The sequence below is a fragment of the Dendroctonus ponderosae genome, unplaced genomic scaffold (genome assembly GCF_020466585.1).
Source record: "Dendroctonus ponderosae isolate FM_Combo_2020 unplaced genomic scaffold, Dpon_F_20191213v2 Dpon_F_20191213_11, whole genome shotgun sequence".
Lineage (NCBI taxonomy): Eukaryota > Metazoa > Arthropoda > Insecta > Coleoptera > Curculionidae > Dendroctonus > Dendroctonus ponderosae.
The window spans coordinates 1514615-1531021 of NW_026017213.1; the positions used below are offsets into that span (position 1 = coordinate 1514615).

Consider the following 16407-nt stretch of genomic DNA (forward strand, 5'->3'; position numbering starts at 1 on the left):
ATTTTTGAAGAAACCTTTGTTATATTTCCATGAACTGAAGCGATTGCATACAATTCAGATCAATTATGAACAAATCGACACTCACAAGCTGAAAAATTCAAGAATTTCTCTAGTAAACTTGTATCTCGTTTACTTAACACATTTTTTGAAGAAACTTTTGCTATATTTTGACTAAGTGAAGAAATTGCGGACATTTAAGAACAAGTATGAGCAAATCAACTTTGACAAGCCGAAAAATGCAATAATTTCTATACTAAATGTAGTCAAAAGCAATCTTCTAACTTGTCTCTCCTTGGCTTCACACATTTTTGAAGAACCATTTGCTATTTTTCGACTGAGTGAAGATATTGCAAAAATTTAAGAGCAAATCAACTTTGACAAGCTGAAAAATGCAATAATTTCTTTATTAAATGTAGTCAAAAACTATTTTCTAACTAGTCTCTCCTTTGCTTCACACATTTTTGAAGAAACCTTTGACAGATTTTGACTGTGAAGAAATTGCCGACATTTAAGAACAATTATGAGCAAATTAACTTTGACAAGCCGAAAAATGCAATAATTTCTGTATTAAGTGTACTCAAAAGAAAACTTCTACTTGTCTGTCCTTTGCTTCACACATTGTTGTAGAAATATTTGCTATATTTTGATTGAGTGAAGAAATTGCAGACATTTAAGAACAGTTATGAGTAAATCTACTATGAGAAGTCGAAACATGCTAGAATTTCTCTATTAAATGTCGTCAAAGGCAAAATTCTAACTTGTCTCTCATTTGCTTAACACAGTTCTGAAGAAACCTTAGATATATTTTGACTGAGTGAAAAAATTGCAGACATTTTAGGACTATTTTTGGGCAAATAGAGAGTCGTAAACCGGAAAGTACATGGATTTATCTATTAAGTGTGGACAAAGGCAAATTTGTAACTTCCAGAAACTGTTAAAAAATCCTCTATTTCTATTAACTGAAAAAATTGCGAACAACTGATGATAACTATGAGAAAATTGACACTCGCAAGCCGAAAGGTGCAAGAATTTCTCTATTAACTACCGCAAAAGGCAAATTGCTAACTTGTTTCTCGCTCAGCTTTACTAACTGAAGAAATTGCAATAGCTGAAGATAATTATGAGCAAATTGACTCGCGCAAAAGAATTTCTTTATTAAATGTTGCCAAAGTGATATTTAATTCTTCTTTGGCCTCACTTTTGGCTGACATATTTTTGCAGCAACCTTTGGAGCAATTGAAGCAATTGAAAACATTCGAGTATAATTAATTGTGGGCAAATTGACCTTTGCAAGCAAAAAAAGCAAACATTTCTCTAAAAATAATTGTCAAACGCACGCGTCTAATTCGCCTCTCGTTTGGCTTTTTGCGCCGGACATTTTTGACGAAACTGTTACTCTACCTCCGTTTACTGAAGAAATGGCAGAAAATTCAACATAAGTTTAAGCTTTTTAAGTTTAATCTTGCTGTACTAAAATCTACTCTGCCTAAATATGCATCTAATCAATTCAGCAAAACAACAAACAACAAAAAAAAAAAGTTATTACAAACATCGCACCTTTAACAGTTGAACAACGGAACGAGGAAAACAATGATTGTTTTCTTCAAATCTAACAACTTCTGGTATGAAAAAGTGGATTGTTCATCAGGCAGGCGGTTGAAACGCTTCGATTCTAGAAAGTGCATGAATCGAAGCTTAAAAATGTCAAGGAAGCTACGACCAGAGCCGAAAGCAGTAGTTCCTTCTGCAGTACTACGAATGCGTCCGTTCAAGGCAAACCTGCCATACTGGAAAAACATCCTGCTGGAACGTTCGGTGAACGTACAAACGTGTCCTATTTTTTACCAGCCCAAGCCCGATGACGAACACGATGATAGTTTATTTCCGATTTGAATCTTTCTTTGATTTGGCAACCAGACAAAGAGTTCAATGAGGAGTTTAGGTGGGCGAGTCTTCATCAGGTCACTCAAAGTGCTTTGGATGTTATTGAAAAATGTCTCGACCACTCACTATTCCTCTAATTGCCTAATCAAGTTAACCTTTAAGGATTCGAACGCATAAAGTAACCGGATTATCCTAAATATGTGCCATTAGGGTGCAAACAATGGACGGGGCGACAGTGGGCTTGTGTGAAGCAACACATTTATAAATTATACTCTAATAATGTATAAGTAGGTGGGAAAATAATAATTTTCGGGTTTTGCAAACGGGCGAAATGCCACTGAAATTTCTAAAATTCGTTCGCCAGCTTTCATTTCCTTCGATCGGGATATAAGTGGCTTTTAATCGCCGGCATAGAAACTGATTAGTTGAAAGAATGCGCCATTAGGCCTTTCACAACATCAATAGTCAATTTCTATCGCATTTCGATGGCAATCAGTCGGACCTGCAAATGTCTCGAAAACAACTCCTTATATACGCGCTGATTTTGATAAGAATGTAAAGGTGGGACCTCTAGCAGTGGCGTTGCATGCTTCGAACAGTGGATTTATTCAGGATTATGCCACTTACTCAGAAAATTCTTCAAATTTAGTCAAACTTGAAATCTTAGGAATTTAGTTTAGGCAGGGTAGTTTAGGCAGAAGAAAGTTGTGGCCAGCACAACCCTTAAGAATTGGGATGAAGGTTTCTTCGAACGAAGCTGCAAGATGGGAAGATTCTGGTGGAGGAAATGGAGAAGAAGTTACGGAAGAAGATAAAGTTCCAGAAGAAGAACGCTAAATGTTACTAGTAAAGTTCTGCGCTTTTCAACCGTTGCCACTATTGCCATCTTGTATTGACTGTCGCTGTTCATCTGAAGAACTAACATCTTTAATAAGTGCAGAGACAGTTTAACTCTCAGGTGAAAAACTTTTTCCCGAAGAGTTGAAGCCTGTTGGCGAAAAAATGCAAGTCAATTATGTTAAATAAATGTGGTGGTGATTTCAATTTTCTGCAACACTAAACTCTGATGATTATCATCAGAACAGTGTAAGCCTTCAAGCAAACCACTTCTGGAGATGCAAGCCACTTGTGCTTGCGAAACGTCGAGAAGCAATTCTACCCAACGACGGCCTAAAAACCCGAAAAACCCATTAGTTTCAACGTTCTTTATATTTGAACCACTTTACTATCAAAGATTAAGATTGATTGCTTCCTTGTATTAGATCCATCTTCAAACAAACGAAGAAGCAGCAAATGGATTGGGGTCTTTATTGCTTTCGGATGTTTCTCATTGGAAGAACAGCCCAAAACCTGAAGTGAAATGATCGTTTTCTTCGAAATAAGCTGCGAAATGAGAAGATAATGAGCAAATTCCTTCTGACGAAGAAGCCAGATATCTTCATTATGTTCGGAGATGTTTAAACTCACACCAAACTTCATTTAGTGAAGATTCGAAATCTTCGTTTCAAGCAATATGTAATTGAGGAATTTCCGACAAAATGATCTTCTGTTACGATGCATATTTTCCCTTCTTCCAAGCCAGCAAAGTGAAGCACAAGATCGTGCATTCTTACTGTTCTTCAATGGATGGAACGACCCTAAAAGTGCAGTGGAATAATAATTTCTGCAAAATAAACTACGACTTGAGAACGCAGGGGATATTAGTTGATGGAGAAGAAGCAGAATATTCAAAATTTAGGTTGAAGATGCACAAAACGCCAGAGTTTCAAGCCGAATCTTAGCAAAAACGGTGTATAAAATTCAACCATTGAAGCTTTCTTCAGTGAAGTTCTACCAACTTGAAGTATTGAACTCTTTTTCAATATCTTATCGGCAATATTTGAAATCTCAGTTGAGTGAAATTTGGATTGAAAATGGAAATTTGGAAAAATTGGAAAAACAATTGAAAATTAAGGTTTTTGGAAAAAACGGTCTTCAGTTCCAATGTTTCTGTTAACTTTTTCTAATCCAGAAAGTTAGAGGAGACAACAGTTTTCCCAGACGGTTCTGCAATGGATGTTTCTTCAAAGAGCAGCCATAAACATGAAGAGGAATTAATGATTTCTTCAAAATAAATGCAAAATCAAAAGTCATGTGACTTTTATCTAGTGAGGAAGAAGTAGAAGATTGCAAATTTATATTGAAAATGCACAAAGTTTTGAGGTTTTTGAAGCTTTCATTTCTCTATAGTTGTGCTTTAGGTGTTACATCTTCAACTGGCCGGAAGAAGTAGCTGAAGAATCAATAGCTTCAATTAAGTGAAAATTTAAAGTTTGCTGGTCTGGTCATATAGGAATGGTGATCTTTAAACTAAGTAGTATCAGTTAAGATACTACTTTTCATTTCCTTTAATCCAGGAGTTCAAGCTGAAGAAAATTTTATTAGGCTGATCTTCAATGAAGAACATTCACTCGAAAAAATGATAAAGATCTCAAGATTGGTTCAATGGATGTTCCTCATTAGAAGAACAGTCCGAAACCTTAAGGGAAATTTTTGATTTATTCGAAAGAAACTGCTAAATTAAACGATATTGAGCCATTTCCTTGTGGCGAAGAAGCCTAAGTTTCTTGGTTTCCCTTCAAGGTGCAAAAATTACAATTTATCAGTAACGTTCGGTAAATTTGAGTCATTGAAGGCCAAGTTGAATGTATCTTCAAGCAAGCGAAAGAGCAGCTGAAAAATGAATGTCTTCATTATGTTCCGAACTGTTTAAACTCATACCGAACTGCATGAAGTAAATATTTGAAATCTGTTTCCCAAGCAATATCTGAATGAAGATTTTTTTAATAAATGATCTTCAGTTACGATATTGCTTATCACTTTTTCCAAACCAGAAAGATAGAGAAGAAGAAAGTTTTCCCAGGCTATTCTTCAATGGATGTTCCTTCAAAGAGCAGCCATATACACATGCAGAGGAATTAATGGTTTCTTCAAAAGAAGATGCAATATCAGAAGTCATGTGGCTCTTAGCTAGTGAGAAAGAAGTAGAAGATTGCAAATTTATATTGAAAATGCACAATTTTTTTAGGCTTTTGAAGCTTTCATTTGTTTATAGTTGTGCTTTAGGTGTTACATCTTCAAGTGGCCGGACGAAGCAGCTGAAGAATCAATATCTTCAATTTAGTAAAAATTTGAAGTTTGCTGGTCTGGCCAGATGGGAATGGTGATCTTTAAACTAAGTAATATTTAGTTAAGATGTTACTTTTCGTTTTCTTTAATCCAAAAGTTGAAGGTGGAGAAAATTTTATGCGGCTGTTCAACAATGAAGAACATTCATTCGAAAAAATGATCAAGTTTTCAAAATTGATTAAATGGATGTTCCTCATTAGAAGAACAGTCCGAAACCTTAAAGAGAATGATTGATTTATTCGAAATAAACTGCTAAATAAAAAGTTATTGAGGAAATTTTTGTGGCGAAGAAGCAGAAGTTTCCCAGTTTATCTAGAAGATACAAACATAACAATTTTATTAGTAACATTCCGTAGATTTGAGTCATTGAAGACTTCGAATTGAATCTATCTTCAAGCAAGCGAAGAATCAGCTGTAGAATGACTGCCTTTATTATGTTCCGAAATGTTTAAACTCATGCCGAACTGCATCTAGGAAAGATTTGAAATCTGCTACTCAAGCAATATCTAAATGAAGATTTTTTCATAAAATGATCTTCAGTTACGGTGTTTCTTTCAATTTTTTGTTGTTCTTCAATGGATGTTTCTTCAAAGAGCAGCCATAAGCATGTAGAGGACTATTGATTTCTTCAAAAGAAGATGCAAAATCAGAAGTCATGTGGGTCTTAGCTAGTGAATGAAGCCATTAATTGGAAAAAATGATGTTCTCAATTAATGATTTCATTAGAAGAACAGTCCAAAACTTGAAGAGAATTACTTGATTTCTTAAAAATAACATTATCTTCAGTTATGATGTTTTTTGCACTTTTTCCAAACTAGAAAGTTAGAGGAAGATTTCCCATGATGTTCTTCAGGGCATGTTGTCAAGACATGTTGCTCTTGGCTAATGGGGAAGAAGTAGAAGATTGCAAATGCAAAATGAGCCATAGTTTTGAGGCTTTTGAAGCTACCATTTTTCTAATGCTGTGTTGAAGGTTTTGCATCATTAACTGGCCGGAGAAGAAGTAGCTGAAGAATCAATATCTTCAATTTTATGAAAATTTGAAGTTTGCTGGTCAGGCAATATGGGAATGGTGATGTTCAAACTAAATAATATTCAGTTAAGATGCTTTCTTGCATTCTCTTTAATCCTGAAATCGAAGCTGAAGAAAATTTTATTCTGCTGTTCTTCAATGAAGCACATTAATTGCAAACAATTTTGTTTCCAACGGATGTTTTTCATTAGAAGGACAGTCCAAAACCTTTAGAGAATTAATCGATTTCTTCTAAATAAAATGATYWTCAGTTACGATGTTTCTTTYCACTTTTTCCAACCAGAAAGTTAGAGGAGAAGAAAGTTTTCCCATGYGTTTCTTCAATGAATGTTTCTTCAGAGAACAGCCATAAGCCATAAACATGCAGRGGAATTAATGRTTTCTTCAAAATATKCTGTAAAATCAGAAGACATGTTGCTCTTGGYTAATGGGGWAGAAGTAGAAGATTGTAAATTATGATTGAAAATRCAAAATGAGCCATAGTTTTGAGGCTTTTARAGCTTCCATTTMTCTAATGTTGYGTTTAAGGTTTCGCATCTTTAACTGGCCGGAAGAAGTAGCTGATRAATCAATATCTTCAATTTAGTGAAAATTTTAAGTTTGCTRGTCAGACAATATGGGAATGATGATGTTCAAACTAAGTAATATTCAGAAGATGCTTCCTTTCATTCCCTTTAATCCAGAAGTTGAAGCTGAAGATAGGTTTATTCGGCTGTTCTTCAATGAAGCACATTATTTGAAAAAAATAATGTTCTCAATGAATGTTTTTCATTAGAAGAACAGTCCCAAACCTTAAGAGAAATAATTGATTTCTTCTAAAAAAAATGTTTTTCAGTTACGATGTTTTTTTTTCACTCTTTCCAAACCAGAAAGTTGTAGCAGAAGAAAGTTTTTCCAGGCTGTTCTTCAATGCATGGAAGGTTTTTCAAAGAGCAGCCATAAACATGCAAAGGAATTAATGGTTTCTTCAAAATATGCTGTAAAATCAGAAGACATGTRGCGMTTGGMTAGTGAGGAAGAAGTAGAAGATTGTRAATTATGATTGAAAATGCAAAATRAGCCATAGTTTTGAGGCTTTTAAAGCTTCCATTTCTCTATATKTYGCATRTTTAACTGGCGGGAAGAWKTCGCTGAAGAATCAATCTGTWCAATTTAGTKAAMATTTTGCTAGWCAGWCAATATGGGAATGATGATGTTCAAACTAAGTRATATTCAGAAGATGCTTCCTTTCATTCCCTTTAATCCAGAAGTTGAAGCTGAAGATAGGTTTATTCGGTTGCTCTTCAATGAAGCACATTATTTGGAAAAAATCATGTTCTCAATGAATGTTTTTGATTAGAAGAACAGTCCAAACCTTTAAGAGAAATAATTGATTTCTCGAAATAAAATGATCTTCAGTGGATGTTTCTTCAAAGAGCAGCAATTAACATGAAGGGGAATTAATGATTTCTTCAAAATATGATGCAAAATCAGAAAACATGTGGCTCTTGGCTAGTGGGGAAGAAGTAGAAGATTGCAACTATGGTTGAAACTAGGAAATGAGCAACAGTTTTGAGGCTGTTGCAGCTTTAATTTACCTATATTTGTGCTTAAAGTGATGCATCTTCAACTGGCCGGAAGAAGTAGCTGAAGTATTAATATCTCCAGTATTCTTAAGGATGTTCACTATTTTTGTGGAGCAATATGGGGATGGCAAACTTCAAATGAAGTGGTCTTCAGTTAGGATGCTTCCTCCATTCATTTTTAGCCACAAAGTTGAAGCAACAGAAAGTGTGCTTCGGCTGTTCTTCAATGAAGAATTTCTATGAGACGTCAATAATAGATTGAGACAGAAAGTAGGTTTATCCGCCTCCACCACTGGTTGGGTCATGATTGTCAAAGAAATCAAAGTTATTAATAAAATATAAGTAGAGGCACCTACAGAGCATAGAACCATTTGATCGCAAGAGCTGACCAAGTGAAAGTGCAACGAAGAAGGAACCATACACACATGCGCACTCAAAAAAAGGACGCACTATAAATATATAGCGGGACCGAATTCACTTCTTGGCTAGTGACCGATCCATCAGCATGGGTACCAAGAGTCTTTGGCTGTGTTTTTTCCTGCTGGGCGCAGGTGAGTACCATTTTTCAAATTTCTCGGTTCTGTGCCGGTTTCAATTGATTCAATTACCCTGGAGCTTTGATGGTATTCTCGCTTGTTTCTTGTTTAATTTATGAAAAAAAGACGGTGTTAACTGCCGGAAAAAGTTGCGATTTCTTGGATTTCTGCAAGCTTAATGGGTTATGTAGACATTTCGCGAGGTTGAATATGTTTTTAGCTGTAAAAGAGAAAGTACGCGGTCTTAAGAGTTTGTTATGTAAATTTATTCAGCGACATTTTGTGTGCCTGCCGATTAATTAACATTCATATTGCAAGTATTTATTGAAAAATTGCCGCGTCACCAAAACACTTTAATTGCCTGCGATTGAGACTCTTTGACATTCCACGCACGAATCGGAAAAGACTAAAGCACCGTTTCCAACAAGTCGACAAACGTGATTGTTTATAGCAATTTGGTGCGGTTTTAATTGATTCGAATGTAACGTTATATAACGTTTGATTGATTATTGGCCTCGGAATTCATAAGATTTCAAGTGAATCTCTATCGGGCAACCGCGCAAATCGCCAAAGAAGTTTAATAAATGTTAATTAATTTGAAGTTGACCAACCTTGGCCAACCCTCCACATCGGTATGGAGCATTTCTCGATTTGCAACCGGCTGAAATGCCATCCAGTCAAGTTACAACACCTTGTATTTGGCATTTGCTGAAGACATCGATCGATTCTTTGTCGTTGCTTGCAACCCGAACACCTGAACTCGATTCGATAATTAGTTTCTATTTATGTGATCGCTTGCGAAAGCTCGTAATGGAAATTCGCGATTCCTCAGCTGTTGCTTTCGCTGATTTGCTGCTGGTTATTGGAAACTGCGATGGAGTGAAAAAGGCCATCGGAACTGAAGATTATTTGTGGGAGAATCATCAAGCAAATCGTGCTTGACCTGAAGACTGCATTTCTTCATTCCATTGAACTTTACCAGAGAGTGCGAGTGTCTGCGAACGTTATGGGGATAGTCATTCTTCAGCTGCTTGAAGATACTTTCAATCCTAGATAGGAACTACTGCTCTTCTTTGATTATTTGGATTCGTTTAAATGAACGCTTTAGTGGTTCAAATCCATACATCTACAGGCTTGAACGTATGACATTTTTTCCTTCTTGGACCTAACTGGAAATCTTCTGCTTCTTTTTCACAAAGCAGGGAGAACTGGTAACTATCTTCCCAATTTGCAGCTTCTTGAGCTGAAATCAATCCATCTTCAGCATCCCTCAATTCTCATTGAATGGAAAACCTTCATTGAAGGACAGTCCGGGATACTTTTTTTTGGAAGGGATCAAAAGAAACATCAGAACTGAAGATCATTTTGTTGAAAAATCGAACTTTGCCACCTGAGAGTCCAAATATCTCTGCACATAAGATACAATAAATCTTCATCTACTTCTTCCGACTTGTTGACGATACATTCAATAAAATACAGTTAGTTTCAATTATTGACCATTTGAATTCAATAAGAAATGAACGCTCCACTTTTTTGGCACCTTTAACCCAACATTGGAACGTTCTACTTATCCGCAAAGAAATTTGCCGTAGCTTCTTTTGAAAAAATCAATAAATCCACTCCAAGTTAAGGGCTGTTTTTCCAATGGGAAACATTTAGTGAAAAGTTTTTTGTATTTTATCTTCTTGACTTAGAAGAAGTGAAAAGAAACGTTGCAAAAAAGATCGTTTTATTCCCAACTCATCATCCATATCTATTCAGCAGAAAGTATTTGGTTTGCAACATAACAAAGATTCAATCTTGTGCTCCTTCTTCCATTTGGTCGAAGACAGACGACAGTCTTCATCATCAAATCATTCGAACTCAATTAAAAACGAACGCTCCAATTCCATGGTTTTTCCACTTTTTAGATTTTCCTCACAAGCAAATTGCTCAATACCTTCTTATTTCACAGCTACTTTCGAAGAACTCATTCATTAATCTTCACATTTAGGATTCTTCTCTTAATAAGAAACTTCTATTGAAGATGACTCTGGGAAAAATGTCTTCTGTTTTAATTTCCTGACTCAGAAGTTGTTAATCACCTATTTTGAGACCAGAAGTCTTCACTAAATTGAACTTTACCACCTGAGATCTTCAATATCTACGAAGATATTGAAGAAAGATTATATGGTTCGAAACTATGCAACGTTAGTGAAGAAAAAATAAAAGAACCGTTACTTGCATCTTGAATGTAAACTTGAAGCATCTTCACGAAGAAATGGTTTGTACCTCTTCGTGAAGTTAAGTCGTGTTTAACCTTCACCAATTGAAAAACAGTGTGGGGTATTTTCTTCTCCTTCAACTTTCTGGCTTAGGAGAAATTGGAAATGTAACTGAAGATACTTGGAAATTTCTACTGAAACTGCTTCTCATTTTGTCCCATTTTGTGTTCCAACTTTCTTCAACATGTTTCCACCATCAAATTAGAGCAACATCTGAAGAAAGGCCTTGATTCTTTGCCTGCATTAACTGCTGCAAGTCGGATTGTTTAAATAATTCGCTACCCATAGGCAAAGAGCGACTTGTTGTTATGGGCAAACCAACCTTGAAGATACAGGTTTCAGGAATATAGGTGCGAAAGTAAAAGTTTCTTGCAAATCGCCTAGGCTAATCGCTATACCGGAAAGCGCTAGTTAAGTCTGTGTTCTTGATGTTTTTTTGTCTTTACTTCACTCGCCTTGAGCGGGCGCAGTTTTATTATCGGAAATTCGAGTTTAATGTGTTGGTTGTCGTAAAAATCTTCAATTTTCCACCAGTGTTGCACCACGAGTCGCTTGATTCGAGCCAGTTCTGCATCAAATTGTGTGCACTGTCATAACTTTCCATTGACCCAGATTTCTTTTATTTTTCGTCGTTTTTACTTGATATATTGAAATCACTCGCTGAATGCACGTGCAATTTCAATTAATTGCAGGAAAATTACCGATTCAGTATAGGAAAAGTTGCGAAAATTGGCAACAAGAAAACCAATTCTGGATCATTTAAAATGTGCGGTTCTTTCTTTACTTTTTCTTCACATCTACATCACATTATTTGCTTCATACCTTCAGTGGATGATTCTTCCTTCTTTTATAGATTGTAAATTGATTTCAAGACATTCTTCCTTTCGTTCTTCTGTAGAATTATTTTCCTCTAAGGAAGCACCTTAGTGTTCCTCCAGATGTTGACCGTTTCTCCTTCACTGTACATTAGAAAAATATTGTCGAGTAAAAGTGCGCTATAACTTTTGGAAAATTGTTAATGTCTCTTTTACATCTGAGTTCTTCAAGAAAAAAAACTGTTATATTTTTTTTGTATTTCATCGGTTGGATGTTTTTTTACAAGATTTCTAAGCAATTTGTGGACAGGAGCACACAGCAGATTCGCTATTGAAGATGAACAATTATTTTTGTGGTGTAAAGTTTATGTGTTTTACTGGCGTTTTTCGTGCCTCAAGAGCCCTATTTCTTCAACATTCTGATTCGATATGTTGAGAGGATGATTTAGACATGAGTTTGGAAAAACTAGCACAGAAAGTTTTAAAGAATATTCAAGTAGTTTCGACCGCTTTCGTTATATTAATGGAAAAAGTTGAATGCGAGCTGAGCTTGAAAGGTTGAAAAAGAGATGGTTTTTGCTTCTGTGAGGCTTAGTGAGACAAAAGATAGATTGCCAAAAGCTCTTGAAAACAGCTAAGGCTTTTTGCCCGTTTCGAAATCGAGAGCTCCTTTTACCCAAGTTTGAGCTAGTTATCCAATTTTTGCTTCTATCTCTTTAGAAGTTAGGAATTTTTCATCAAACCTAATATGCAAAAAATTTAAACAGTTTTCCATTCGTTTATGAGTTATGGGTGGTTTTAGGTCAAATTTGAGCTGATCTGTTTAAGGGTTAGGAATTTTGCATCAAACCTAATAGATGAAAGGTAGTTCTTGAGAGGTTTTATAAACATTTTTTAAAGGCGTCAAAAGTTTTTCATTGGTTTACTAGTTATGACCTGTTTTATGGCAAATGTGAGCAGGTTTTCCCATTTTTGGTTCTATCTCTTTAGAGGTTAGGAATTTCTGATCAAACTAATCAGCAAAAGACGGTTATCAAGACCTGTTAACAAAAAATGGTTGAAAGTACGTATGCTTTTTTCACCCGTTTTCAAGTTATGAGCGATAGTGGGACAAATTTGAGCGAGTTTACCCGTTTTTGCTTCGATTTCTTTAGAGGTTAGGAATTTTTGATCTAACTAAATGGCAAGAGATAGTTGTCTAAACGTACTAACAAAAATGTCCTAAAAGTGCATCTGGAATTTTCACCCGTGTCCAAGTTATAACCTATTTTAAACCAAATTCCAACTAGTTTTCTGATTTTTACTTCTCTTTCTATAAAGGTGAGGAATTATTTATCAAACCTATAATACAAAGTTTTCGCACCTTGATCGAAAATGTTTTAAAGACACCACGGGTATTTTCTCTGGTTTTCGAGTTATGGGCTGTTTTAAGGCAAATTTGAGCTAGTTTTACGATGTTTGTTTCTATCTCTTCAGAGGTTAGGAATTTTTGGTCAAAATAATCGCGAAAAGCTTGTCTGTCGGATGTGCTTTCGAAAAGATCTTGAAAGTACTTCAGGTATTTTCAATCCTCTTCGAGTTATGAGCGGTTTTACATCTGTTTAGGGGTTGGGAATTTTGCATCAAACCTCATAGACGAAAGATAGTTCTTGAGAGGTTTTACCAAACATTTTTTAAAGGCGTCAAAAGTTTTTCATTGGTTTACGAGTCATAAGCTCTTTTTGGCAAAATTTCAGCTGGTTTTATGATTTTTGCTTCTATCTCTTTTGAGGTAAGAAATTTTTGATCAAACTAATTGACAAAAGACAGTTATTGCGACGTGCCAAAAAAAACGTCTTGATAGTAGGTTTGCAATTTTCACTCGTTTTAAAGTTATGACCGGTTTTAAGACAAATTTGAGCTGTTTTTCTCATTTCTGCTTCTATCTCTTTAGAGGTTAGAATTTTTTTTATCAAACTAAGAGGCAAAAGATAGTTATCGAGACCTGCTAATGGAAACCTCTTGAAAGTACGTTTGCTATTTTCACCCGTTTCCAAGTTATGAGCGGTTTTAAGACAAATTTGAGCCGGTTTTCTAATTTTTGCTTCTTCCTCCTAAGAGGTTAGGAATTTTTCATCAAAGGTCTTAAAGGTACTGGTTGCCTTTTTACTCGCGTCCGAGTTATGAGCTGCTTAAATGCAATATTGAGCTGGTTTTTGTTTTTTTGCTCCTCTTTCTTTAGAGGTTAGGAATTTGTGATCAAACTAAGAGGCAAAAGATAACTATTAAGACGTGTTAACCAAAACGTCTTAAAAGTGCATCTGGTATTTTTATTCGTTTCCAAGTTATGAACGGTTTTAAAGCAAATTTCAGCCGGTTTGCTGACTTCTACTTGTATCTTTTTAGAGGTTAGGAGTTTTTGCGACGTGTTAATGAAAACTTCCTTAAAACTGCGTTTGCTATTTTCACTAGTTTCCAAGTTATGAGCGCTTTTGAGGCTATTTGAGCTGGTTTTCTGATATTAGCTTCTTCCTCTTTGGAGGTTATGAATTTTTGATCAATCCAAACTTGCGAAAGGTTGTTCTTCAGGCATGCTATCGCAAAGGTCTTAAAGGCTCTTGAGAAATGTTCAGTCCTTTCCGAGTTATGAGCGGTTTTAAGGCAATAGGGTGTTATCTTGTATCAACAATTCCTTCAAACTGAACATTAATCTATAATAATATATATATTTGAAAGATCAAATAAGTGTATACTATATATCTATTGCTATTTTGTTAAATATTTAATAAACAAATTCAGCTAAAATTCAAATTATTCATGAATCTCTAAAACGCAATCCTATTGGTTGTGACGTCTCTGGTCATACAAATGGCGGATTGTTTACGTTCTGTGCATAGTGTTTAGTTGTGTGGTTGTGTTTCATTAATTATTTTGTGGATTTAAATAATTTATAGTTTGTGCTATACTAAAAAATGGCTTCAGAACTATTCCTTAAAGCGTCAACAAACAATTTACCAAGTGTACATATTTTTATGGTTACCGAATTTTGAAAAAACGACGAACGCTTTAATTTAACCGAATTTAAGGGGGTCAAAGCACCAGCGTAAGTAAAAATCCGTAATATCATTATTAGTCATACTCTCTTTAATATACTAATCTGTCTGTATTGGTTTAAATTAGGTAAATAATATATAGAATTTCACTTATTATTTAAAAGTAAAATGAACTCTTAAATTTGTATTTTGGGCATCACGAGAACAATATGGTGATATCGGATATGTGGAATTGAAACGCGAGGCTTCTTTACAAGGTAGAACTTGCCCAGAACACAAAGTACGGTCGAAGGCATATTCTGTCTGCCTCATCATTAGCTTTTTGTTCGTACTTTCATTAAAATGATTCTTGCAACAAAAAAACATTGATTTTGATTTAGGAACATCACGTCTAGCTGCTTTGACCCATAAAACTTTACATGCATAATCATGAGGAACGGTTAGAAAGAGTTTGTTTGGAGCACTTATTGAGGTATTCTTGCATCCTGGCACAAAACACCACTTATTTTGTGATCCATACATGGCACTATTTTCCATTATGCAAGATAATAATATTAATCAATAAAATAATGATAATCACAATAACTTAAATAATAAAACAAAGCTGCGAAAGCAACAAAATAAACACGAGGCACTTTGTTGATATGACCTGCTACGTCACAATCGGGATAGGCAACCAATGATACGGATTGGGCCGTTTTTGGCGGAAAATATCTGATTTGAATTTAAATTCGCTTTAAAATTATTACGGAGACTTTTTTTCCAAAAAAAATGATATCAGTGTAATGTTTGCCATAACTACTTTCTATATATCAACATTTAAAAAAAGGTTTGGAATTTTCGCTCAAACCTAAAATAAAAAAGCAAGCGTCCGATCTAAAGGGTATTGAATGCACATCGAATGTTTTCCCGGTTTCCAAGATACAACTTTTTTTAAATCAGGAAAGCTTAAGTTTTCGCTCCAAAAACCTTCGATAAAATTATGTTTCTTGCGTTTAAAATACATCGCAAAAAGACACAAAAAATCAGCATGTTTTGGCAAAGAAAAACGGCAAAAATTCGATTTGATGAGTGTGATTTTTTGCAGTTTTGGCCCAAGATGATAACGAATCAGATGATCCCACCTCAGAGGAACTGTGCCTAAACCGACCGGCCGACGAGTACTTCCGACTATCAACTGAAGGAGACTGTCGGGACGTTGTAAGGTAACTGAAGTGAAATTGAACATTCAACCTGAACTTTCTGCCACTGATCTACTTGAGAGCTCCATTCAGTCGACAGAAGACTGACCGAAAACGCTTATTTAAATTGTGATTTCTCTCAACAGGTGTGATTTTAATAGTGATAATAACGGCGTGACCAGACTGGCATCAGTTCGATGTCCAGTCGGTTTGGCTTTCGACGTCGATAGACAGACCTGCGACTGGAAAACAAATGTTAAAAATTGCGATAAGCTCGAGAGTAAGTCGATACGGAAGGAATGGTGACCATGAACGAATGAATGAAGCGCTTAGCGCCTTTCTGCGTCAGTATCAGTTCCACCCAGTTGTTCCTGGTCACTTTTCCTTGGTTCAAGCATTAATATTAAGGAAGCATTTTAACGTACAGGTGTACAAAGTCCGGTTTAAAACAAATCACCTGTCCCAGTGGATTGGCGTTTGACATCGATAAACAAACTTGTGACTGGAAGGGCAAAGTCACTAATTGCGATAAACTCGAAAGTAAGTCGTCGCACTCGTGGCGAAGTGCGGTGAAGGAACCTGCTAAAAGGGTGAAGATGGTTCGAGTCGGGTTCTGAATACAACGTGGCCCACACGCGGTGTGAAGAGTTGTATTTGGATCCGGCCTGGATATCTGTTGGGTACCCGGTACACTTCCACAACAGAGGTTTTGGAAAACATGGAAGAAGCTGCCAAGCAGCTTCGGAAATTTTTAAAACGCTTTACACACGGCTACCACGATCTAGTAGGATTTTTAAACGACTTGCAGTAGAAAGTAGATACAAACCTCCCCCCAGTTAACCAGGCATTTACTAACCACCCTGTACATCATGCATGTGTTGCACACTGTTCGATTACAACACTAACCTAAACAGGCCACAAATCACATC

General features: G+C 35.7%; 1 protein-coding gene across 1 annotated transcript; it reads left to right on the forward strand.

The window, feature by feature from the left end:
- The first annotated feature begins 7996 nt into the window (after positions 1-7996).
- LOC125502999 (chitin deacetylase 1-like) lies at positions 7997-15927 on the forward strand. The gene is made up of 3 exons (XM_048662657.1): positions 7997-8201; positions 15385-15502; positions 15625-15927. Exons 1-3 carry the CDS (start codon positions 8156-8158, stop codon positions 15782-15784), a joined length of 324 nt encoding a protein of 107 aa, XP_048518614.1. The 5' UTR covers positions 7997-8155; the 3' UTR covers positions 15785-15927.
- The last annotated feature ends 480 nt before the right edge of the window (positions 15928-16407 follow it).